The sequence below is a fragment of the Zootoca vivipara genome, chromosome 11 (assembly GCF_963506605.1).
Source record: "Zootoca vivipara chromosome 11, rZooViv1.1, whole genome shotgun sequence".
NCBI lineage: Eukaryota > Metazoa > Chordata > Lepidosauria > Squamata > Lacertidae > Zootoca > Zootoca vivipara.
Window position 1 is genome coordinate 35,638,523 of NC_083286.1, and position 26,208 is coordinate 35,664,730.

At 42.4% G+C, this 26,208-nt stretch overlaps 1 protein-coding gene across 2 annotated transcripts; it reads left to right on the forward strand.

Moving 5' to 3' along the window:
- The first annotated feature begins 60 nt into the window (after positions 1–60).
- On the forward strand, positions 61–17,302 carry S100Z (S100 calcium binding protein Z). 2 transcript variants are annotated; one of them, XM_035099953.2, is made up of 4 exons: positions 61–1,037; positions 11,063–11,204; positions 15,059–15,222; positions 15,714–17,302. In XM_035099953.2, exons 1-3 carry the CDS (start codon positions 889–891, stop codon positions 15,215–15,217), a joined length of 450 nt encoding a protein of 149 aa, XP_034955844.1. In that variant the 5' UTR covers positions 61–888; the 3' UTR covers positions 15,218–15,222; positions 15,714–17,302. The 2 variants fall into 2 exon arrangements, with proteins under 2 accessions (XP_034955844.1, XP_060136223.1); XM_060280240.1 differs by having other exon boundaries at positions 15,812–15,823.
- Positions 17,303–26,208: the final 8,906 nt, after the last annotated feature.

Sequence of the window (26,208 nt, forward strand, 5' to 3'; positions counted from 1 at the left end):
GGGTGGGGGTGGGTGGGAATGGGTGGTGGGCTGATGGGAGTGGTAAACCTGGACAAACAGGCCAAACCCTACGCCAAAGGATAAATGGACATAAATCTGACATCAGGAACCATAAGACTGAAAAACCAGTAGGAGAACACTTCAATCTCCCAGGACATTCTATACAAGATCTCAAAGCAGCTGTTTTATTACAGAGAAATTTCAGGAACAGACTGGAAAGAGAAGTTGCTGAATTGGAAATCATTACCAAGCTTAAAACCATGGAAGCACCTGGGATGAATAGAGACATCAGATTCTTATCTCATTATGCATGATCAAGCTCTCTTTAGCACCTCAGCCCAGGACTAATTGCAGCCATCAGCAGCCATTAACAGCCATCTCCAGGTTTACCACTCCCATCAGCCCACCACCCATTCCCACCCACCCCCACCACCCTCTGTATATATATATAGGGTCTGACACTTCTGTTTCTAGTGTATCTGAAGAAGTGTGCATGCACACGAAAACTCATACCAAAATATAAACTTAGTTGGTCTTTAAGGTGCTACTGAAGGAATTTTTTTATTTTGCTTCGACTCAGACCAACACGGCTACCTACCTGTAACAAGGCCCTATTGTATTACTGATGTCCAAGTGAGTATTGTTTGCACTGAGATATATACTGTATATATATAGATATATATCTAAGGTTTTTTATATATATATAATTTATAGACAATTCTTTATATTTTAAATATGCTGTGAATATGCAATGAGACCAATAATGTAGTCTCAGTGTAGCATGCAATTATGTGCTTTTTTCAGAAATGTACTTTGCAGTAATTTTGTTTCCATATTTTAAACTTTTTATAAAGTAGTACTTTTAATAAACTCCAATTTTTGTCTATTATGTTTAAGGTATTAATATTGTCTCAAACAGCATTAAAGCAGGGGTGGGGAACCTCATACCATGGAGCCCAAATGCAGCCCTCCAGACCTCTCTGGACTCTTCCCAAGCTGCACCCCTGCAACTTGCTCTGCCCACGAACTGAGCCAAGGTAGGATGCCTTGTGATATTTGTATGCTCTGCTCACAGGTAACAAACTGACCTTTTTGTTCAGCAAGTTCTTAAATGTGGATTTATATGGGGCTAAGGGATCCACCTGCAATAAATTTGCAGATTTTTAAAAGGACTTATTGGCCACATTTGCACATAATGCTAAGCCAAACAGGCTGCCTTCTGCAAAGGTGATTGCAGCCACTTCGTTCCTCCCTGATCCTTTAGCTCTGCATAATGCAGCAGCTAAGCTCTGCCTGTTATAAAAACCAGGAGTTGTGCTTAATTTTTTCTAAGCATGATCTGTAGCCAAGGTTTTTTCTCGGGTACAGATCATGGTTAAGGAGGACTGCAGTGACTAGAATGCATGACACACACTAAGCCAAACCTGAGCTAAAAGAATTTGTCAGGAACAAAGTGAGTGTGAGCTTTGCATGAACTAATACGTTTGCACAGTCCTGCTAAGCCATAGTTTGGTTCAATGAGGCCCTTCTTCATGTGCCTCCTCCATGAGAGGTTCAAAAGGTGACAACACAAAAAAGGGCCTTTTCTGCAGTGGCTCCCCATTTGTGGAATGCTCTCCCCAGGGAAGTTCAACTGGCAGCTTCATTATACAACTTTAGGCGCCAGGAAAAAACATTCCTTCAACCAGGCCTTTGGCCGATTAACATCAATACCCTTTTAAATGGGTTTATGGGAGTTATTAGTTTGTTTTTGTTCTTATTATGTATTTTGTGTTTTTTATCTTGCATTTTTATGTTGTGAACCTCCCTGAAATCTACAGATGAAGGGCTGTATACAATTTAGATAGATAGATAGATAGATAGATAGATAGATAGATAGATAGATATAGATAGATATAGATAGATATAGATAGATATAGATAGATATAGATAGATAGATAGATAGATAGATGATAGAGTTATGCAAATTGGGCCACTGTGTGTCTGAGCCATAAAACAAGAATTTGGTTGGTGCTGTGTTTTGCTTGCTTCTGCTAATAATTACAATCCCTAGCTTTTCCTTTAACTCCCAAAGTATGCCACAAGAAACGAAAGGCCATTTACTTAGGAAGCTTCCTGTTTTACCAGCTAGTGTTCTGGTTTTGTCTCCTCTGAGTCAGCTGCGGGGGAAGACTGGTCAGTGTTGCCATGTTTCTGACTCAGAAGTAACTGAATCATCATAAGGTCACTGTAGAAAGACCCACCCTCACAGGTGGCTGCTGGCTTCATTTTGGCACAACCGGCTACTACTGGGCTGTTCTCCTAGAAGAGAATCATGTTCTGAATGACGATGATTCATGAAGAAAAACTGGAAAGAGTGGGTTCCTCCAGTTCTAACTTTCTTAATAGCTGGGGTACAAGAATGAATCGTGCTTCCAATTCAGTGCAGTACCTAAGCAGTTCAGAAAACACTATAAAAAAGAGTTGCAGAAAGTGTTGTGTGTCATCACACCCTGAATGGAAAAATTAATAGCTGGTGCATCGAAATAAAGGACCATCTAGCTCAGCATTTTCTTTCCCCTAGCAGCCCAGCCACACATCTCCAGAAAGCCCGCAAGTGGGGCATGAAGACAATAGCCCTCTTCTATTCTGGTTGCTGCTACCAGCAGTTGGCCCTCAGAGCATATAGCTACCATGATTTGCAGCCACTTGTCCTCCGTGATTTTTTTTTTAAAAAATGAACCTGAGTTCTCCTGTGTTATAATGTATGCTCAACCGCTGACCTATGGACGTGCCAATTTAGTGGGCTGAAATATAAAGTCGGACGTGACCTTGGGGGTACACCAGTTGAAGCCTTTGCTCAGTGGAGGACCTGCAACTGCAGCTTCCCTTATAGATAATGGTCCAACCTCTCCTGAAATGACTTCAGTGAAGGAGAGCCCACCATCTCCCTGTGTAGTCAGTCCCACTCCTGGGCCACATTCAAATCATGCATTTAAAGCACTATTGATACCACTCTGAACAGTCATGACCCGTCCCCTCCACAAAAAGGAGAAAAGAATTCTGGGAGCTGTAGTTTGTTAAGGGTTCTGAGAGTTCTTGGGAGACTCCTGTTCCTTTCACAGAGCCACAGTTCCCTGAGTTCCCTGTAAAGAGGTAGGGAGTGATAAACCACTCTGGGAACTATAGCTGTGGGAGGGGAATAAGGGTTGCCTGACACCCCTCAGCACCTTTAACAAACATATATATAATAAAGGGCTAATTGGAGTTTCTGGTATGCCAGCCTGAATGAGTGCTCTGGTCTACTGTATGTAGAAACAAATTGGACTCTGGCACTTGTGAGCCAGAGTGAGCCACTGCAAAGTTCATGATCCTGGGTAATACTGTATATCATTTTCATTCCATAATCTCATGTTTTTGGATCAAGCAAGTGCTCTTGTGTGTCCAAATCGTGTTATGTAAGGAATAACAAAGCGCTTGGGGAGTTGCCTTCCCAGAGGAAGCAAAGGGAGGAATCTGAAATACACAAATGAAGCAGGTCCTGTATTCATACCTAATCAAGGCAAGAATGTTGCAGAACAAGATTATTACTGTTTCTTGTTCCAGGTTTCATGCCCTTAGGGTTAATATACCCAATCTACAGGACCATGCTTTGTGTGAATAATAAACTTGATTATGATAATTATAATGGTGATAATACATTTCTTGGACCTGCCCAGGGTGACGAGCAACCATCAGAAAAATACAACCTGATGACCAAAATTTTCCTGATGCAGCACATATAAAAGACATTAAGGTGTCACTCCCGGTGGATGTCAGTTTCCCAAGACTCACTTCCATAAAGCAGCATGCTCAACACACAAGCCTGGTAGACCCAGGGGCGTTGCTAGCTGCTTTGGCACCCGGGGTGTCAAAGCGGAGGCACCCCCGGGGGCAGGGTGCCGCTCCGCAGCGCCGTGATGTCACAATGCGCGGGCGTGATGCCCCTCGCTGGCACTCCCCTTGCCTCCGTCCAGGGAGAGAGCGCGTTGGCTGAGCAAGCCCTGCAGCACCTAGCGAGGTTTTCGCTGGCCGGCTGCCGGGACCGGCTTGCTCCCTCGGCCGACGCGTGCTCTCCCTGGACGGAGGCGAGGGGCAGGCCAGTGAGGGGCATCACGCCACCCACAAGCATGATGCCACTTCGCGTGCCTTTTGGGGCAGGGCGTGCCGCGCGCAGGGGTGGGGCGCTTGTTTTGGGGGCGAGGTGGGCAGCCGTGATGGCACCCCTGGGATCGTGCTGCTTGGGGCGGCCCGCCCCCACCGCCCCTATCTTCCTACGCCCCTGGGTAGACCTTAATCTTGGTGTCGGACATTAGCATCACATTCTCCCATACCCTTTTTGAGAGGCCAGCCATTGGCATTCTTGCCTTGCCAATATGCTTGTCCAGCTCAACATCACTGGAAAGGTTGCTGGTTATGGTGGAGCTCAGGTAGACAAGATAAACACATTATTCCTTCTTTTAAATTATTTAAATATGTACAATATACTGAAGAAAATCACTGAAAGATATGGGGCAGACAGGGCTGGCCCAAGGCATTTTTGCAACTGAGGTGAACAACAAAATGGCCAAAACAAAACACAACAGAAAACTTGCTAGGGAAGAAGGGCTGAGTGAAAATCTACATCAGGAACAAGGGTAAATAAAGATTGTAATGTTTTATTATGTTTCTATATATGTTGTAAGATGCCCAGAGTGGCTGGGGCAACCCAGTCAGATGGGTGGGGTACAAATAATAAAATAATAAAAATAATTATTATTTATCTATATCTAGAAATGCCCTAGGCATTTGCTTCACCTTGCCTCATGGGTGGGCCAGCCCTGGGGAGAGGATTCAGGAGGACTAGAAATGAGCAGCAGGAGGAGCAAAAAGGAAATGAAGCAGGAAGGTGTGAGTACTCCATAATCCCAAAACCATGATATGCCAAATGCACACCACAAGGGACAGGGAAATGTAGTTGTTTTAGAAAAAAAATTCAGACTACTATCAGCTATGCCAAAAGCAGGTTTTAACTCCAGGGAAACACATGTATCGCCTAGACAGAAGAAATAATATGCGGTATGTGGTTCACAGCTCCAAAATGCAGGAACAAATTACTAGCCGAATTTTGAGATGGTGCAAGTAAGCCCTCATACATTAGAACAGATATACAGTGGTACCTCTACTTACGAATGTTTCTACTTACGAATGTTTCTACTTACGAATGGAGCTCCGTCCGCCATCTTGGATGCGGTTTAGATAGGATATTTTCTACTCATGAATTTTTAGATAGGGTTGCTTCGACTTACGAATTTTTTTCTCCCAATGCATTCCTATGGGATTCGACTTACTTTTTTTTTTCGACTTACAAATGTGTGTTCGGAACGCATTAAATTCGTAAGTAGAGGTACCACTGTAGTGTATTCTATATGTCATAAGAGCTCCCTCTTCTGGTTATAGCTCATATTAAAGGTCATTTTTAAAAGGTATTCCAATCCTTAGCTAATTTAAAAATTTAGGCAAATATCTTTCTTAGATTTAAATATTGTTTTTTAGTTCTCAAAACAAAATAAAAAAATTCCTTCCAGTAGCACCTTAGAGTCCAACTAAGTTGGTCATTGGTATGAGCTTTCGTATGCATGCACACTTCTTCAGATGTTTTTAGTTCTCAGGATATGATGATTCTCACTACACCTGAGCTATGAGCATGTGTCCTTGGGATCCCTTTCACCCATCCCTCTTTGTTGAGATGTGAGCTGCGATTTGTTCACAGCTGCGTTGTGCCCTTTGCTGGCGCCCAAGGCTCACGCACACACATACACCAGGCAGGACCAGAGGATGAGCTTGAAGGCTGAACAAAACCCACTGCGCCAGGCCAACCCTCCCTGCCACAGGCACAGAGCACGGACAGCTCACGGGGCCACGCTTTGCCACCTGCCTGCCTGCCCATGAAGTGGGGAGCCAGGTCGGCCGGCCAACAGATACAGCCCTTGGCGGATGCATCCCCCCAATGCTGGCTGGGCAGCCATTCAGCGAGGGGGCCAGGGGTGCAGCAACAAGGCCAGGCTGGGCTCCGGGGCCCAAAGACTCCCAGGGGCAGGCAGGATGGGGATCCCTGTGTGAGGCACCTGGCTCGCGCCCCCTCAAAATCATGCACTCGGGGCCCCGGCCCCCCATGCTATGCCCCTGCTTGTTCAGCCCTTAGCTAGAACTCCTGCTTATCTCCTCTTCTTCTTCTTCTTCCTCCTTTCCTTTCAAAGGAATTCTGCTTGCTGGGTTCTGACCAGCTCTTGCTTCCCACTGACTCCTGACTTCTGGCCTAGGCAGAGTAGACTACAACTCTGATCACCACTGACCATTGGCCATGATAGTTGGGGTTGGCTGGAGGGGGTGTTCAAGGACATCTGGAGGGCACGGAAACAGATAAGAGATAAGAACAAAGCAAGGACCTGCTGGACCAGACCAACAGCCCATCCAACATCCTGCTCTCACATCTGGCTCTCTGGTTTTACGTGGTATTTTTGTTTGACTAATACTGTTTGTTTTATATTGTACATGGCTTGGAGATTTTTAAACTATTAAGCAGCTTATCAATGGTTTTGAATGAATGAATGGATCCCATTTCGGGCTGGTATAAGCATAAAACAGAGATAGGGAACCTGCAACCAACCAGATGTCATTGGTCTGCAACTCCCAACATCCTTTACTATTGGCCAGGCTGGCTAAGCCTGATGGGAGTTGGAGTACTGTGGCCTCTGGAGGGCCGCAGGCCTAAAACAAATTCAAAACAAATCAAGATAATACATTTTGCTTGTGTCCCTAAACTAGGTCCGTGAACCTTCACTTTCAAATGTCAAAAGTTCCCACTGCTTGAGGCACAGTTTGACTACCCATGGTCAAACTAGAACTTGAATCAAAATCTCCTTTAAAAGTGCTAAAATATAGCTGGACAGAAAGCAAGGCCAAAAACCTATAACAGCATGTTTCATAGGAACTTATTTTGTTGCTGATCCGTACCTGGCTTCCTGTTGTTGTTGCTGCTGCTCCTCATTTGCAACTGGGGCTGGCCCTACCATTAAAGTGAGGCAGCTGCCTCAGATGGCACAGGAGTGGAGAGTGGCAACAAGGCTTCAAAGGACAGAGGCCCCCTGTATTGATGTATTGATTGATTCATTCATTCATTCATTTATATCCCACCTGGCAGAGGTATACATAGAGGCGTAGCAAGTCCAGGTGGTACCCGGTGCGGGGTTGTTGTTTTTTTGTCAACCGCCCCCCCCACACACACACACTGCTTTGCCAGGGCGCTGGCAAAGCTGCGCCCTCTTGGGAGCCACAGCTCCCGTCCGCCCCCCTCCCTCCCTCCTCAGCTCACTGTAAAGTGGCAAAGTGGGAGCTGCTTTTGGCGAGCCGGGGAGGGAGGGAGACTTGGAGGGCCAGGATCCTCTGCTCGCGGCTGCAGCCACGAACGGAGGATCCTCTACATGGGGCTGTGGCAGCACGATGGCTGCTCGCTCCGCCATGGCAGGGCGCCGCCTTGTCACCCCTGGAGACATGCCACCGGGATTGCACAGCCTCCACTGCCCCCCCCCATTGTGACGCCACTGGGTATACGTACCTAGGGTCCCTTGTGCCCTTGGCAAAGAGTTCTGCTGAGGCACTCAGAGGAGCCTGTGCACTTCACTCATTCGCCTAGAGCAGGGGTCGCCAACTCCCAAGAGACTGCAATCTACTCACAGAGTTAAAAACTGGCAGGTCAAAGTTGTTGAGCTATTTTTAGGAAGGAGGAAGACCTGTATTTTAGGGGTTTAGGGCTAAAATGTTGAGCTTTCTTTAGGTGAGCAGTGGAGGAGCCGCCTGGGGGGCGAAGGGGCGGGCTTCTAGCCACTCCAAGCCAGAGTGGAGAGGCACAATTTTTGCACCTGCTGCGCCTGTGCTTTTGCAAGGACCAACCTGGCAAACGCCTAGGTACACATCTGCTGCCAGGGATGGTCACAAGTAACCAAGGTAGCTCACATCCACTCCTCCAAACTGGATATAGAGTTGGGAGGTGTGTGCATGTGGCCCCACTGAGTACTACAAACATGAGGTTCTTTGGGAGTGTTGAGGCAGCTGGTGATCAAGGTTATTCTTCTTGCTGTCCCAAATAAGTTGCAGGGATCAGAGGTGCACAAAGCTTAACTATTATTTCCCATGATATTTTTTTGTTGATTTTGCTATCCTCACAGCTTAGAGGAATTAGCTAGTTGTTTAAGGGTTTTTTTAGGTAGGTAGATTCCACTACTATGTGTTTGCTTCTATAGCAAGATACGGTAGCACTGTGCCAGTTAAATCTAAAGTAATCAGCACATAACTCCATTTCAGCACACAAGGGGGAGCCACACTCCAAATAAAATTTCGACTTATAATGCACAATTTTCCCCCCACAAACAATTACATCTAAACCCTGGAATAGAAGTGTGCATTGGCTCTGTTTGCTCCCTGAATTAAGAGATGAACTTTGGTGATTCAGGTAAGGTGCTCCTGCTTCCTAGTTGGATTGCATCGTTCACAAGGCATCTCAATATGTCTCATAGTTATTGAGTGGCTCTGTGGTCTGGCTGTCCCTAACATAAACCTGCTAGTTCCACCGACTCTTAAGAAATGAAACCAGGCTTACTGGGGAAATGCTCATAGCCAAAAATCTGTGCCAGGGGGCAGAACCCCAACCACAAGCACCCTTGCGTAACAGGGGGTGACATTCCCCATTACAGTGGTACCTCTAGTTACGAACTTAATTCGTTCCGGAGGTCCATTCTTAACCTGAAACTGTTCTTAACTAGAGGTGTGCTTTCGCTAATGGGGCCTCTTGCTGCCGCTGCGCTACCGGCACACGATTTCCGTTCTCATCCTGGGGCAAAGTTCTCAACTCGAGGTAACTCTTCCAGGTTAGCGGAGTTTGTAACCTGAAGCATTTGTAACCTGAGCATTTGTAACTTGAGGTACCACTGTATTTCCTCGGGACCCATGCTCTTTTTTCCACCTCCACCCACCCCCTCAATGCAAAACATCTTGCTTCGTGTGAAGCAACCCTTGACACACCCAAAAACGTAGCACAGGTAGGAAAGAACTTATACCTCCCAGAGCAACCTCATTACCTCCTTAGGGAGGACGACTTCATGTTTTCTGAATCATAGCCCTATGTGCCAATTAGTAGAAATACAATTTGCTGTATTTATTTCTTAGTAGGGATTGAGAAGAAATTCGATTCAGATCACATGTAAAAGTTGAATCTATCGAATTAGCATTTTTCAAAGCAATATGGGAACTGACACACAGCCATCTTTTGGAATTTTGTGATGCAGTTCTCCAACTAAATAAAGTTTACAAAAATGCACATATTAGGTAAAAGTGTGCATAAATATGAATATATTCTTGAAGATGAGATATAAAAAGGCATTATGTTAAGAAAAACTACTTGCAAAAATGTGTACACAAAAAAAATGTGTGTGTTAGAAATTTGTACTCAAATGCCAAAGTTATTTTGTGAGGATTAGAAAAAAAATCAAATTGCTGTAGAAATGTGAAGAGCCAAATTTTAGATTGGAAAAAAATGAGAAATTGGGAAATCAAAATTGATGGACCCTTCCGCTCCTACTTCTACTGAAGCAGTAAGTTGCAAAGAGCATATTCAGTAGAGTGATTGCTTTTGCTACAGTGTTTTCTAAGTGAATTTTCCTGCCATTCTTTCATGAAGAGGGCTATCTATTAGTGGCACCACCTGTGCTTTGAACGCCTTTGCATCTCCAGTACTCTTTTGAATTTGAAAATTATATGCTGAAGGTTCGGTTTTAATTTCTGAACTGTGACAATCCAGTCTCACACTGCACTGAACTTAGATCAATACCATATATGAAATCAGAATAAAAAAATCCTTCCAGTAGCACCTTAGAGACCAACTACCGTAAGTTTGTCATAGGTATGAGCTTTCGTGTGCATGCACACTTAATCGGAGGCAGCCTTCCTTCACCTGGTGCCCTCCAAATGTTTTGGTCTACAACTCCCTTCGTCCTCAGTTTGGATTGGCTGTGCTGGCTCACTGGGACTGTTGGGAGCTGTAGTCCAAAACACCCAAAGGGTACCAGTGTAATGATTGGGATGTTGGAGTAGCACTGGCAGGAGACTGAGGTTCAAACCCCCCACTCGGTCATAAAGCTCACTGAATGACCTTGGACCAATCCCTATTTCTCAGCCTTCATTACCTCACAGGGTCATTGTAAGGATGAAATGGGGGAATAGGGGGTAGGAAATGTATACTTCCCTTAGCTCCTTAGGGGAAGGATGGGATATAAATGAAATAAATCATAAGGCAAAGCACTGCATCTTCTTGTTCTGTATTTGTGGTATTCCCAGTGGTTGGCTTCCTAGCAACTAATTGGATTTCCGTCCTCATTGTTTTAATGAAGTTGCTGCTTTTATACTTTTAGCTCCTTGCTGAATGCTCAGGGAAGCCAGCCAGCCTCAAGAAAGCCACCTGGGGAAAGATACCTACACCTGTTGACGCATAACAAGCAGTCACAAATAAAGTGAAACCCAGGAAGGGGGGAGGCATTTTATCATTGGTGATTTCCCTCTAGAAACCCCAGGGGAATTTGGTAAGCTAGGGTGGAACCCTCAGAATAGAGTTGACTACAGTCTGTACCTGCTGGAGACAATACTTTATTGGGGACCACTTCAGAACAGGTAGGAAGAAATGCTTAAATTTTGCCTTGTTGGATGTATTTTGCTTCTTTGCCCTTTCAGGGAAAACGCGTGGCCGCTTAGAGATGACTGCACACCCAATGAGCTCAATACATTAGATTTTCTTCTTGGATTCATCTGTAAAAGGGCTCTCCTAAATTAGTGTTGTAAACAACAAGTTTGTGCAGCTGGTCAAATGACAAATATTTAGCCCCACAGAAGCTCTGAATCCTGTATATTGACTTTCTGGGCAACTGTGTTTATCTCTGTGCATATACAGAAATGCTTACATTTTAAATGGTTCATGCAAAGTTGCCATAAGTCTTCCCTTTATCTCCCTTTGTAGTATGCCAACACTGCTGGAAGGTGCGATGGACACCTTAATCAAGGTCTTTCACCATTACTCAGCCAAAGAGGGGGACAAATATAAACTCAATAAAGGAGAACTCAAACAGCTCCTCACCAGTGAACTTACTGACTTCCTTTCGGTAAGACAGAGTCATGGTTAAATCTTTTTTTTCACTGTCTGCTTGCTGGACATGGGGAGGGGGAATAGCTACTGGAGGATCCTTGACAAGTATTTCATATGCCATTTGTTCACCCAGACATGCAATTAAGTCTTTTCTGCAACAGCAGCTGTACTGTGTGCAAAAATAGTTGCTTTTTTTTGCCACATCCAAGGAAATGTGCTTTGGTGACCAAGTACTTAGGACCCTTGATTATGTTGTTATTATTAGAAAGCTTCATCTAAATCGTCAGCTATAATGTTAAGTTTTGATATGGATGTGAAAGTCTTTGGTTCAAATCCCAGTTAACTTATAAAAGTTGCTGGCTGGCTGCGGGAAAATCTCGTGCCATAGCTCTGCTGAATATCTTGCCTAGGCATTACAGCCAATATGGTAGAACTTGGTTTGTGCGTTGTGAGCTTCCCTGCCCCCACTGACATGGATCAGTGGTGGTGGACAAACTTGGTACATGATGGCCACGGTTTATATGGTATAGACAAGTAATGGGATGGGAAAGGTAGGAGATGCACAATAGTCATGGTGACCCCCATAGCAAATGTAATATCTAGATGAATGGGGAGCTGATTTTATTCATTCACTGGGGAAGAGGTGGTGTTCCTTTTCAAAGTAGAAAAACTGTGTTCCACAGAACACAGCTTCAGTATTGAATTAACGACACAAGTGCACACACTCAGCTGTTCTTATCAATTAAAGCAAAACTAATTCTCAGCTGCTATGGTTTTGCTTAAGAGTTCAACAATATTTCAAGGGCCATGTTATTTAGAACAAACTACCTATCTAGTCTACATAGCTGCCAAGTTTTCCCTTTTCTCACGAGGAAGCCTATTCAGCATAAGGGAAAATCCCTTTAAAAAAGGGATAACTTGGCAGCTATGCTAGTCTAAGAATCCGGAAGGCTCACAAAAGTGCTGCAGAAGTGAATCATCTGATTTGTTTTATTTATTTATTTTCTTTATTTTCTTTTTTTTACTGGCCAGTCTTCAGCTGCGGCTCTCATAGCAGCTTACAACAAAACCACAAAAATGCAATATAGAAAAGAATCCAGCGCAACATACAAATTAGCACAGAAAGCTTAAATGTCCTCTTTGACGTACAGAACAACTCCTCTGCCGCATCCTGCCCTTCCTATAGAGTTTGTATCCAAAGATAACCTCGTCCCACTGGCTTTCTCCACTTTTACCAGGCTTCTGTTATGCCCACAATAGCTATAACTCTTCTCTAAATCCAAGCATTCCAGTTCAGGCATCTTGGCCAGTGTATTAATTGTACTACATTGTTCAGAGGTAGTAAACCTCTGGTGTCAGAAAACTGCAAATAGCAAGGGGTGGTTGTACCTTATTCACTACACTAAAGATGGGACAGACGGAAGTTGGGTTGGGGTTGTGAGATAGAGCTTCTATTTTCTTCAATGGTCGTGATAGGTTCTCTTTGGGAATGGTTTTTTTATTTTATTTGCCCCATTCCTTGGTATGTAATGCAATGGTTGAGAAGCATGCAAATAGGTCTGATACGAGGGTGGGGATTAGTGTAATGCAGGCATAGGCAAACTCGGCCCTCCAGATGTTTTGAGACTACAACTCCCATCATCCCTGACCACTGGTCCTGTTAGCTAGGGATGATGGGAATTGTAGTCCCAAAACATCTGGAGGGCCGAGTTTGCCTATGCCTGGTGTAATGGCTGCCAATGTCTCAAAGGTACTGATGCCTCCCCAGAGCAAAGTAATAATATTCCCTTAGGCAAATTATTAGAAAGAAGAAGCATTTAGGATATTTTTATTGTGTCTGTAAGCCTCTTTGAACCATTTCCACGAGTCAAATGACTAATAAGTGATAATACCTAGGTGAAAGTTTACAGCAGGGGTGTGCAACATTTTGGGAGCTGCATACCATTGTGGGCAAAGGCATGAAGTAGGCAGATCAATGGCTGTAACTCGTACCTTTGTAAAGTAGGCTACATATCACAGGTAAAGGATGAGATCCCAACTTGGCAAAATCACTCAAGGAGCTGTATGACCTGTGCTGCTGGGGAGAGGGAGCCCCAAGAATTAGATGGAGAGGCTTGGTGGTTACTCACCCCTGGTTTAAAGATATCTCAATCATAACTTGCTATCTTCTCCTCCACCTTTCTGGTGGTATTGCTGTTGACCATGCTAGTAAGGTGGGCAGATGGGCAGAAAGATAGAATACGTAGATCAGAGTATGTAGGCTACTATAGATCAAAGTGCATGCAGATGAACTTTGGTCTATGTCTGGAAATGTTCTTGCTCTTTAAGTGCTTCTTCGAGCCTGAAGCCAAATGCTTTTTTATTCATAGGTTGATTGGAAACTCCTGTGGACTCTAAATATAGCTTCCTATCTATCCTGAGCAGAGAGGTGGCTGAGAAGAGCTTTCGCTACAGGACACATTATCAGTCCTGGTGTGATTTGTGTTCCTCTATTTTGTTCCTAATTTATAATGCCGCTGAAGTTCTTGTGTTAAAAAAAGAAAGATCTGATATATAAGTGGCATCCTGTAGTCTATTAATCCTAAGAAACCTCATAGTCTTAAAAATTGGCAGCTCTGCAAAAAGGGGAAGAAATAAAAAAGGAACCTGTCATCAATTTTCTTGGACTGGATTCTCTCTGTCCTGCATTCCATCTTATCTCCATTTGTAGTGACCCAGTCCCCAGAGTAATCAGCCAGCACTAACTAGATGTGCTTCAGACTTTTGAAGATTAGGCAGAAATAGTGGATTATATCTGGTTTAGGTCGAGTTCACATGTTAGCTTCCAGGACTCCTAATTTATTCCTGTTTCATAGAACATTTTTCACATTAGGATTAAAGCAGCTTTTGCCTCTGTTGGGTTTGTAATGATGATTTTTAAAAACTGTAGGAGCCACAATGCTAATTCACGTTGCAAATTCATCTTCTACACAAACAACCATTATCATTAGCATGCAATAAGCTGAAAGCCTCACATGTGAAAATGCCCTTGAAATAATTTCACTAGTACCGGTACACAGAAGTTCATATAAATCTAGAATGCAAGATACATAGGGTCACAGAGAGGTTATCTATACAGCTGATGCAGTGAAATTGGGGTAAATTCAAGGTTTAGATTAATTGGGATACAGATATTGGAAATTACTACAATATTTTGAGTTTGCGGAACTGACTAACAAAACTCAGGTTACAATCCTATACCCACTTGCCTTGGGAGTAAGCTTCATTGAACTCTATGGCATTTAGTTCTGAGTATACGTATATAGGATTACTATCGTCAAAGATCAATTCCCTCTTCTCCATCTTACATGAGAAATCACCTCCCTGTGCTCTTTGCTTGCAACGTGTGTGTGCAGTCCCTAAAAACAAGATCCTTTCTTCTTTGGGGGTATAGCTTTATTTATATGCAAATATAACCAGTTTGTTGTCTAAAATTCAGGTACTTGATCTGCTAAGACAATACAATTGGATGATGGCCCTAGTGGGAAAACATTGACATTTAGCTTATTAATAAAGTAAACCATCTAAGCTATTAGAAATAAATATTATGTTGTTGAAAGTTGAGGCACCTCTGTCTTGAGACAAATACGTGCTGCAGACACTGGTAAATATCACAGTACATGTAAGAAATTCCCTGAGGGTTAAGGACAGTGTATGTACATGCCCTCAAGGAAATAAAAAGAAATCTCTAATGTAATTTAACGTACATCTCAGAAGATTCTCTAACCAATATTGAAATGTACATATCTATCTATCTATCTATCTATCTATCTATCTATCTATCTATCTATCTATCTATCTATCTATCTATCTCTATTTTTGCCTTTATAGTGTCAAAAGGATCCCCAGTTGGTTGATAAGATTATGCAAGATCTTGATAGCAATAAAGACAATGAAGTGGATTTTAACGAATTTGTGGTTCTGGTTGCTGCCTTGACTGTTGCATGCAATGATTTCTTTGAAGAGCAAATGAGGAAAAGGGGAGAATAGAAATGGTAGGTGAAGCATGTTTAATTATCACTGTAGCACTTTTCTTGTCTAATGGTTGAGCTCATTGAACCTGGATATTATGGATAACTAATGAAGTTATCATGGAGACATTTCAGCTTTCCTCTCACTTCCTTGTGTAGAATGTCCACCCCAATGCAACTTGCCAACAGGGCCAGCTCTAGGGGTAGGCTTGGCTGGCGCGGGGCGCCAGGGCACTGGGCTGGCAGGGGGGGCGCCGCACAGCAAAGCCGCGCAGAAGTTGTGCTGCGCGCTGCGCCCCCCACCAGGGCGGGGGTGCTGGAGCGATCTCCACACTACGGTGCCAGGGCGCCCGACATGCTTGAGACGGCCCTGCTTGCCAACATGAAAAATGAGAGAAAGGAAGAAAATACGAACGAAGCTGAATGTACTGTACGCACCTTAATGTGGATAATTTCCTTTTCCTAAGGATGATGTCATTGCTAAATACCTGCTACATCTCTGTTTGCATTGACAGGTTGCAGCCGCCTTTCCGAGACAGGATGAGAGACAGCAACTTCAACGGAACCAATATTTCACTTTTTACTTTGTGTTTGGCTTTCCCTTCTCTTCCAGCGATACAAGGTTTCCTGTCAACACTCCCGCTTCTGTTTTTATATCAGTGCACAATGAGCAGTTCTTCCATAGGCAAGATGTGTTCCAAAACCCAGCCATTTACTTTCAGCAAGTCTCTTCGTATGAACCCACCCAGACCCTGAGATCATCATCCGAGGCCCTTCTTCATGGAGCTCCTCCATGAGAGCTCTGGAGGGTGGCAACAGGAGAATGGGCCTTTTCTGCAGCGGCTCCCCATTTGTGGAATGTTCTCCCCGAGGAGTTTTCTGCTGGCGCCTTCTTTATACACTTTCAGGTGCCACGTGAAAAGGTTCCTCTTTAACCAGCCCTTTGGCTGATTAACATCCTTTTACCCTTTTAAATGTGTTTGGGGGAGGGGTTTATTGGTTTGTTTAGTTCTTGCTCTTGTTTTTATTACGTATTTTTGTGTTTCTTTATCTTGTTTTTGTATGTTGTGAACCACCCTGAGATCTATGGTTCGGTATACACATTTAATAAATAATAAATAATATTTAATAAATAGCAAATATGGCTGCTGTATGTATTGGACCTTTAGATCTGTCATCACATGGCATATTAGGTGCTGTGTTGTACGTCACCCGTTGAACCAGTTCAATTCTATTGAGTCCTTTTGAGTAGTGCTGGACCAGAGCCATATAATAGCTGCTTAGCAGTTTAGTGTGCAGAGCCTGACGTGACAGTGATTTTTACCGTAAGGTTAACCACACCATTACCGCCTTTCTCTGGATTTCTCAGCAGATGGTGAGAGGTAGATATGCTGGAACTAACTGTATGGCTACAGGCCACAGCCACACACACATGGTAAAGGCATTTATAGCAAGGTTTTTCAGAGCTCCTGGTCACTTGACTCCACCCATAATGCAGAGTTTCAAGTGCATGAGTGAACGACATCTTTTCCATTGCTCTATAAGCTAATAGTCTAATTGCAAGGCCATAGGAAGAGTACAGGTGCTGACCAGTTCTTTCCTGGTGAGAATAATATTTAGCTAAAAACAACAGCCTGGGAGAGAGGAAAGCCAGGGCCACGCACTCTTCCTAAATGTTTCATCTGGCCAGATTGTGCCAAGAGTCTGAGATAGTCTCACCTTTAATGGATCACGACCCCATCACGGCCCTAGTACCCTGCCAGTGACTTAACAAGCGTTATTCAGCTTTTTCTGCTCTAAGAACTCACCAAAAGAAGCTGAACACTCTGTCCCCCAGACTCAGCACCCCATCTTCCTGACTCAAAAGTCTCCTCTCTCAATCTTGCATTCTTCCGAGTATCTTCTTCGATCTGTTTGAAAAATCCATCCAAATTATTTTCACAAACCATTTGTGGGTCCAGTTTTAGAATTATTGGGTTTAGGGTTCTGTTGTTATAAGGATGAAGGTGGTTCTGCTGAATGGCTTGTTTTTTCTCCTGTTAACATTTTGTATATGTTTTTCTTTACTTTTAATGTCATTTAAATAAACCACAATAAAGTACTAGACAGAGACTCTGATGTTGAGATTTGTGTATGAAAGGTACACGAGACACTTTATGTGAAAATTATGCTTCTGTCTCTTAACCAGTTAAGAAGGTACGACGTATTTTACCAAGTCCAGAGTGATGCATCCGTCGTCGTGGGTAACCTATTCCCTCTGTTTCAGTGTATCTGAAGAAGTGTGAATGCACACGAAAGCTCATACCAAAACAAAAACTTAGTTGGTCTTTAAGGTGCTACTGAAGGATTTTTTTATTCTATTCCCTCTAAATTGATTTGTTTAGAAGGTGGGCAGTGGTGTTACTGTAAGTGCTAATTTCTGGGGATGGTTGTTCCAAATTTTCATCACAGATTTAGTTGATCAAAGACATTTGGGGCTTGAAATATGCTTTTTATTTAAAACTCTTTAAGTCACTAGAGAACAGGAATAGACTTGCCAATAGGTAAGCAATACTCCTTTTCCATGTCTCATTTTGAAGCAAGGAAATGGAACAACAGGCCTTAAAAGCTCTTTTGCAGCTGCCTGGGTATTTAGGAAGGAGCTACATGGTTGATAGCAGAAGGGCTGCATGTGTTGAGGGGGCCGGGGGGCATGGGGAGAATGGGGAGTGTATCCACTCTCTTCAACAGGAAGGATATAGCCCATAATTCTTTGTTCTAGACAAAACAATGCTGTGTTTTCTATTAGTGTGATCAATTGCAGAGACGGAGTGAGGAAGGCAAAGTCAGAGACTGGAGATTTATCTGCTATCTTTAATTAAATTGCTCCATGATCATGAATTTCGACTAGCCTCCCCCTCTGAACAATGGAAAACGTGCTCGCTACATGGGCTTATCTAAACATCCTCAGCTCTACCATTAAACACTTAAATTAAGAAAGGAGTCTATATCAGAGAGTCTACCTTAAAAAATCAATAGAAAAGTAAGAGCTATTTATGGTTTAATATCCTTCTCCGTATATGTGAGATCAGTAAAAATACAGCAGTGTCAAATAATCGCTTCTTAAGAGTCTAGAAGATCCTGGTTGCATTAGATGTCCCTAAGTTGCTTAGAAAACAAACTGTATTGCCTTTAAGCCTATAGGCACTGACATTTCCTTTTATGTCTAAATGACCATTGAAGCAGCACTTGGGAAAATGACTGGATTAATGTATTTTGGTATTTGGCAGTCCTGTTTCAATAAGCTTTATCATCATCAAGTGCTTTATCCAATCAGAAATCAGGATAAGGTGCCTGATGACATCAATGAGCTGCTGCTTGCTTCAGAATCCTGCAGTTCTTTCAGGCATTGGCTCTCCATGTAAACCTATGTGAAGGCAACACCTCCTCATCCTCATGCATTAGTAGCCTGCGTCAAATGGCTCAAGAGCAGAGACTATCAAGGTAAACTGGGAAATGCATAATTGAACCCCAGAGTTAAAAACGAGAACAAGTGAATGTTCTGAAACTCTAGGCAGAAAATATTGCGGTAAATGGAGAAGAAGAAAATGGAAATGTCATTGAAGGGGATACAGCTGGGTTGTGTTTCCCTTCCCTCTGTTTGATAATTGATAGTAAATTAGTATAGCAAGTATCATTAAATCAATGGCAAATGAAGGAATGAGTTGTATTTTGACATTAAAGTAATGAAGCACCTGCAGAAGTTATGATGAAGAATCTGGTTCCATTCAAAGGAACACACCATACATTCAGCATTCTTAAACCGTCACTGTGCTGTGAGTTATTCAGATTGTTACACATGTGAAAATAATGATGGTGGTAGGTTTGTACTGAAGGCACAATCTGCTTAGGATTCTTTTATTTATTTACTCTTTGCTTTAAGTATTTATCAGCTGTACTTCATGAACAAATCTAGGGTGGTGTACAAAAAGTGCAGATAAAATTAACACAGCATAGAAATGTGAAGCCAACAAATAAGCACAAAAAAGACACATTAAAATGAACTGAAAACTAAAAACAGAATGCAATTGCAAAACACATCTGTAATCTAAGGCCTCTCCCAGAAGACCTGTTTATTGAGCATTCATTCTGATTTGTCTGCAGGGAGGTTAGATGACATTGCATCTGTTATGTGTTATCCCACACTTTTCAGTGTATTTCCCCACCGCCTTCCTCATCGCAAAAAGATCAATCTTTTGCAGAAGTGGGTTGCTACATACCACCCCCTCACAATCGACTATAATTGCACTACTTGAATTTGACATTATGTAACTGAGTCCCACCCAAAAATCGCAACAGTCTGGAAGTGCCCTAAAATGCTTGAGCAAATAGGTAGGTCTTCACCAAAAAACTTATAATGGTCCTGCTTGACCAGCCTCCTTAAGGAGTGCATTCCAATTTTGTGCCACCATGAAAGAAATATTCTCTCCTTTGTCAAAGTACAGTATACCTCAGCTGCGTAGTTGAATAAGGGTCTCTCCAGAAAATCTTATGAGAAGAGCAGGCTGGTATGAATAAGCAAGTTCTAGGTTTAGCACAAAAACACCTTTCTTAGCACTGTAAATTCATAAAATGGTCTACAGCAGGCATCCCCAAACTGCGGCCCTCCAGATGTTTTGGCCTACAACTCCCATGATCCCTAGCTAACAGGACCAGTGGTCAGGGAAGATGGGAATTGTAGTCCAAAACATCTGGAGGGCCGAAGTTTGGGGGTGCCTGGTCTACAGAGCAACTGAGATTTATTTGTTTACTTACAGTGTTTATACATGTTGTTTATCTTGCTCGTGCTTTTTATGCGGTGATATGACATCATTTCCATGTCTAATAAGAGTTTTTGACTGACGGGATAATAATTAACGAATTCTCCATTATTCAGAGGTAATTAGGTTGGCTGCACACCACTGAAGTGTGGCTTCATTGTTCTGAGGCAAACAAGTTATACTGTCAATGTTATCTGCTTTTAGCCACATGTTACTAGATGCAAGATAGTCCTTTGTTATTTGTTACAGTTATTTGGCTTATTTTCTAAGCCCACAGGAGTTTGGACACATTTGCATCCTTTGGAATCACACAAAGTAAACAAACTGTGAGTATAGGGGAATAATGAAAAGATACTGTGTTCTTGAATCATGGAATCAATGAAAGGAAGACTATAAACAACAGACTCATAGGGTGCTTGAGAATTTTTTTCAATTTTTACTAAACCTTGAAGAGCTTTAAAAAAAAAGGAGTTCCAGCAACAAAAAACAAAAACAGCCAATTTAAAGTTTCATGGTAGGAAAATTGTCTGGTTTTTTTGTTGTTGTCGTTGCTGAAACTCTCTCTTTTTTTTAAGAAAGTACATAACTTGTATGTACTTTAGGGTTACGGATTTAGAAAGATGCTCTAAAGTACCTAATGATTTTCTGTGTTTCTCCAGCACCATTCACATTCAAAAGTAGTAGTTACGTCAATGATGCCATATTCATCCACAGAAAAAATGTTCCATGTAATTACTGTTGGAGGCAGAATAACCAGAAAATGATTTCCCTTTATTACCATTTATGCCAGGTCAATTATCAATCGATCCAAAATAAAATGACAGTAGCTTATCTTTGAGCTTTATCACCCTTGGCTTTCTTCTCCTTGTCTCCTATATAGGTATCCAATATTGCACTTATTGTTAAGGTTCAATTACTTTCATATTTAAGCCAATATACAATTCAGTTTGCTTGGCGGGAGCTAAAGATGCATGCTAAGAACTGGAAATAGGTTCTCTTTCTCAAATGAAGAATGTTTCAAATTGATGTAAGACACAGAAAGGCTGGTAAACTGCTCCACTGAGTTAGCTACAATTTTGAAAAGAAAAACCTTATCCTGTAAAAATCAGCTTTATTTTGTCTCCAAGTTCCCTTCACAGTTCAGATTGTGGAATGTTTATAAGAAGAATGAAAAACATACTTGATAGTGAATAGTGCAATCTAAGGGTTGTGAATTTTGCCATCAATTGTTTTTTATAGTCTCACTGATGCAACTGCATTTTGAGCCTCTGCGTAATTAGAGCAAAATGTAAAAAAAACATATTGTGGTAGCCTAATTTTAGCATTGAAAAGTGAGGTTTTCTGTTTAGTAAAAATTATTCAAACGTAGCCCTTTTTGGGGACTAGCATCCTGGTCACAAAAACTCTGATTTAATAATGGTAGCTGCTTTTTATGACTCAACTGAAAGTTTACACAAGATATGGAGAAGTGAGAAGTAACAGCTAATATTGTTAAGACTGGTTGATGGGGGAAAATAGAATTTGCATAGCTCGGGGCATAAAACTCATGAGTTTTCTTGTGACATTGCAGCTGGTCACGGCTAGGATTATGAGCAAGAGTGACCATCAATGTGATTGTGGGCGCGACAACTGGCACAACAAATCTTATGTTGGTCATGTTTTAGCATGAGTTTTATTATACCACCTACCAGCAAGCTTCTGAGAATTTATTGGAGGTGCCATGAAAATTCTCCCAAATCTTCAGCTTAATCTCAGAAGGAAAAAGGTCAGTGTGGCTTTTATAGCCTCGGTTTGTTTTTGACAAGGACTTGTTTATTTGTAACTCACACTCTGTGGAACTTTAGTGGTTCTAAAACTCTTATTATATATGGGCAAACAACACTAACGTAATTGGGAGGAACTCTCACTGGTGATGTGGTTTGGATGTAATTTATTCCTTTTTTAGTAGAGTTGCGTTCCACTGAAATATTTTTATTTGATAAGCCATCTGCCTTTTCAACAGTTAGAATAATAATAGGTTAAAAGCTTAAGCAAATGTGTGCATTTTCAAATCATTAAAAAGTGTATTTCTAAGATACTGAAAGAAGATAACTAATGAATTAATCGGCAAATGCTATCTCTCAGTGTTAAAAGGAAAAACCACCTTTAATATTGCTCCCTAGTCTCATGTAGACTCAAAAAATAAAGGTGTGTGCCATTAACTAAACCAGGCATCCCCAAACTGCGGCCCTCCAGATGTTTTGACCTACAACTCCCATGATCCCTAGCTATGAGGACCAGTGGTCAGGGATGATGGGAATTGTAGTCCAAAACATCTGGAGGGCCGAAGTTTGTGGATGCCTGAACTAAACTAAAATGGTGGTTCCACATGGGTCTTAATAGAGTGATACATTTTTCAGCAATGCCCATCCACATAGCCAATATCTTTATATATATATATACACTATTTATTAGATTTATATACCACCCCTGCATAATAAGTAATACTCAGCAGAAATCCCCTGCAACTTTAATTAAAGCTTCTTATTTGTGGTTTCTGCCTTTTATTTCTCCCCATTCAGTAAAATTTTGCAACAAACTAAAATGAAGTTAAAAATGAGTAACTGAGTCCCACTCCCTTGGGAACAGGCTAATGAATTACGGGGCAATTAATCAGTAATTAAATTACAGGCACCTTCTATTTGAATGTGCAGGTTCTGGTGGAAAGACTCAACATCATATAAGCTATACGTGCAGAATTTCCCCCCCCCCCCTTTTAAGTAGAAGTTCAGGAGGCCTGTCCTCTTCTGCACCTGGTCTAAAGACCTTGAGAAAAGCCCAAAAGGCTCCACATATTTATAGTGTCGTCTTTCCAAGTTCTTCCATCTGAGAATGTAGGGTGCTGCCCTTATACCAAATCAGGCCACTGGTCCATTGACATTGTGCCCATGGGTGCTGTGGCACCCACAAAACCCTATCAAGTTCCCAGCCAAGTTTTCCATCTTCCTCACACACACCCCAAGTGAAATTCAAAGTCTAAGCTTGAGGAAGCTGTCTCAGTATTTCCTTCCTGGTTGCTCATGTCTGCTGAAGCCTCCCTCTTCTTGTGGGAATGTTGAGGGTGGCAGGAGAGGATATATTGTTTATCAATATCCTTCCTAACTTGCCCTAGCAAGTTTCTTCACTTAGCAGAGTGCATTCCCCTTCTTGCGCAGCAGAAAACGGTTGCAAACTCGTGTGAGCTTCTTAAGACAACCTCGGGTTAAGAACTTAATTCGTTCTGGAGGTCCATTCTTAACCTGAAACTGTTCTTAAGCTGAGGTACCACTTTAGCTAATGGGGCCTCCCACCACCACCCCACAATTTCTGTTCTCATCCTGAAGCAAAATTCTTAACTCAAGGTACTATTTCTGGGTTAGCGGAGTCTGTAACCTGAAGCATCTGTAACCCAAGGTACCACTGTATTTAGTCTGTCTTGCCCAGATTGAGATATGTTCTAATATTCCCGGTAAGACCCCTTTGAATCCCTCCTAAAAGAATAAAGACACCACAGTTTTATTCATAACTAACAAAAAGTAGTTTTACTCACAATCAGGCAGAGCACAGTGTGATCCCTGAAGCCAGGCTTTAGGCTTAAAGTTACAAACATGTACAAACAGGTTTACCCCATATGGGAGATAACCTGGGGGACTGCTTGGCTGGCAGCCAGCAGTACAGCCCAGGAAGTTCACAGGACGAAAGGAAGATCACAGAGAGGAAGGTAGCTGCTTGACTTGGCCTTTTACCAGGTCTGGAAAGGTCACACCCACCTCCTAGTCACATGCAAGGAAGGATGCTCCAGGCCAGGAGGAATAGGAAGTTTTGACTGGCTGGACCAACATCCCCTGTATGACCACTCTAGCCAAACAGGTAATGTTGTACTTGACTGCTCCCAATGGATTACATCCCACACTTCCGTGATGACCGCAGGATAAAAGCCATCAGAGTTTTCAATGGACGCTGGCATTAGACACCAAGGAGAGGAAGAGACAGAGGAAAGGGAGAACTATAGCTTGTTCGGGGCATTGAGAGTTGTTGGAAGACCCCCTTTCCCATCGCAGAGCTAACAACTCTCAGCACCCTTAATAAACGACAGTTCCCAGGATTCTTGAGGAGAAGCCATGATTGTTTAAAGCTTGAAATGTACGGTGCAGATGAGGCACCTATGATACTCTTCTGCGATGTGCTCTGAAGGTTTGAGAACTAACTTTCAAAAGGCTGCCTACTATTTGGGGAAGTTAAAAAAATAATCCCCGGAGGGTTAAGTTGTGTTGTGTCTCTTGCAGCAAAGACAGCTAAGCGACACCTTAAAGACTAACACGTTTATTCTGATGTATGAAGTGTTATCCTAAGTTGCAAGTACATGGTTGCAAGGTGGGAATTGTAAACAGTCAGGTTAGAAGAAAACAAATGGAGAAAAGTACAGCCTGTTGTCATTGCATTGATAGCACTGCTCATTAACAAAAAAAGAGGAGGGAGCAAAGCCAATGGCCACCCAGAGAGCTGGTCTGTGTGGGATGGAACACTGGGGCAGACAAGTCACAACAGTTCCTAGAGTGTCCACTAACAGGAACTCACCTGGAGGGACACCTGACTACAGGTCAGTTCCTGTTCCCTCAGACATGCAAATGAGTTGGATTAGACAAAAGCCCTAGCCTGCAATCACTCTCTCTCTTAGCTACTTCCTCCTTCGATGGGAACACATCTTCAGAGAATCTCTAGTTAGCATGGTTCTCACTCTAGGCCTGCAGCCAAGAGTGAGACCAAACGGAGTCTTACTTTACTAAGTAGTCTCTAGATGTATATATACTTGTAACTTTTCTAAGCAAGCCTGCCTTTCTGAGATTATGCTGTAACTCAGGATGAAACTGTAAGTAAACTCTATCTTATTTTATAAACACTGTGTTGTGTATTTCTTTTAAGAGGGACAAAGGGGACCTTTGCCAGGAAGTGTAATGTTGAACTATAAAGTGTAATATTGTTATAGAGATTCTAGCGAATCTAACGCACATGCTTTGCTGCGCACAAAAGGGGAATGTCACTCTGCTAATATTGGAAGCTTGCTAACACAAGCTTGGATAGGATCTATCTAATAATATATCCTAATCCACATCCCTAACATTCCCATAAAGGGTTATTACGGCCCAGGACTGCGTATTTTTGTGTATTTTTGAAGGATTGCTTTGGATTGTGATTTTGAACTGAGTAGGATTTTTTCAGTTAGAACTTCCTGGTGAGCACATGGTCTATTGTTCTCCAGTGTGCCTAGGGGATTAGCTACCCCTCCCCTCCCTCAGAGTTTACAGCACTGAGAACTCAGAGGCAGTGAAGATTATTTTGCATTTTGAGATATTTTTAGAGATTTTGACTTTTGGAATTTTTGGCAGATTTTTGAATTTTGAGAAATTTTTAGAATTTTGAGATTCCAAGATGGCTTTTGCAGATTTTGATAGTGGAGTTAAGCCAGGATTCATGGCTCTAGATGATGACAATTATGTATTTTGGAAACAACGCCTGATAGCATTTTTAGATGCAAGGAATGTTTTGGATGCCATTGAAAAACCTATGCCTACTGGCACAACAGCAGAGGATTTAGCTAAGATAGCAAGTTGGAAACGCATGAACAGCGAGGCCAGATACATAATTTTGAGTGGACTTCGCAACAGGCATCTAACATCAGTTAATAGCAAAGATGATGCAGCTAAAATCTTAAAAGATATTGAGCGCAGGTATGGAGCATCTACTAAGAACTCCTACAGGAATTTGATGAGCAAATTAACTGCGCTGAGGATGAATTCAAGAGAAGAATTCACTGACCATATCAGCAAATTTAGTGAAATTGTTCAGAGGATTGATCTTACTACTAAAGCCCTTGATGAAGAAACAAAGGTTTCATTTTTGATAGCATCTCTAGGACCAAGCTTCAGTTCATTCAAGAGTTGCATGGATCACAAAAAGGACCTGACTTTTGAAGAACTGATTGATCATTTGAGAGAGGAATGCAGAGATTACCTTGATTCTTCAGAAAGGAATACAGGGAGAAAGGACACTAATTATGCTTCCAAGCATTTCCAAAGGTCCAGACAAACGCCAAAGGAAATAATTTGCTTTAACTGCAATTTAAAAGGGCACATGGCGAAGGAATGCCGGGCACCTAGGAATAAATCCCGCCCCTTTCCACCAAAAGGCGAAA

Excerpts from the sequence above, each read along its gene's own strand:
- S100Z (XM_035099953.2), top strand. The coding sequence starts at position 889 with ATGTTTAAGGTATTAATATTGTCTCAAACAGCATTAAAGCAGGGGTGG. Across the intron at positions 1,038-11,062 it reads TGCCCACGAACTGAGCCAAG|TATGCCAACACTGCTGGAAG; the intron begins GTAGGATGCCTT and ends CTCCCTTTGTAG. Across the intron at positions 11,205-15,058 it reads AACTTACTGACTTCCTTTCG|TGTCAAAAGGATCCCCAGTT; the intron begins GTAAGACAGAGT and ends TTGCCTTTATAG.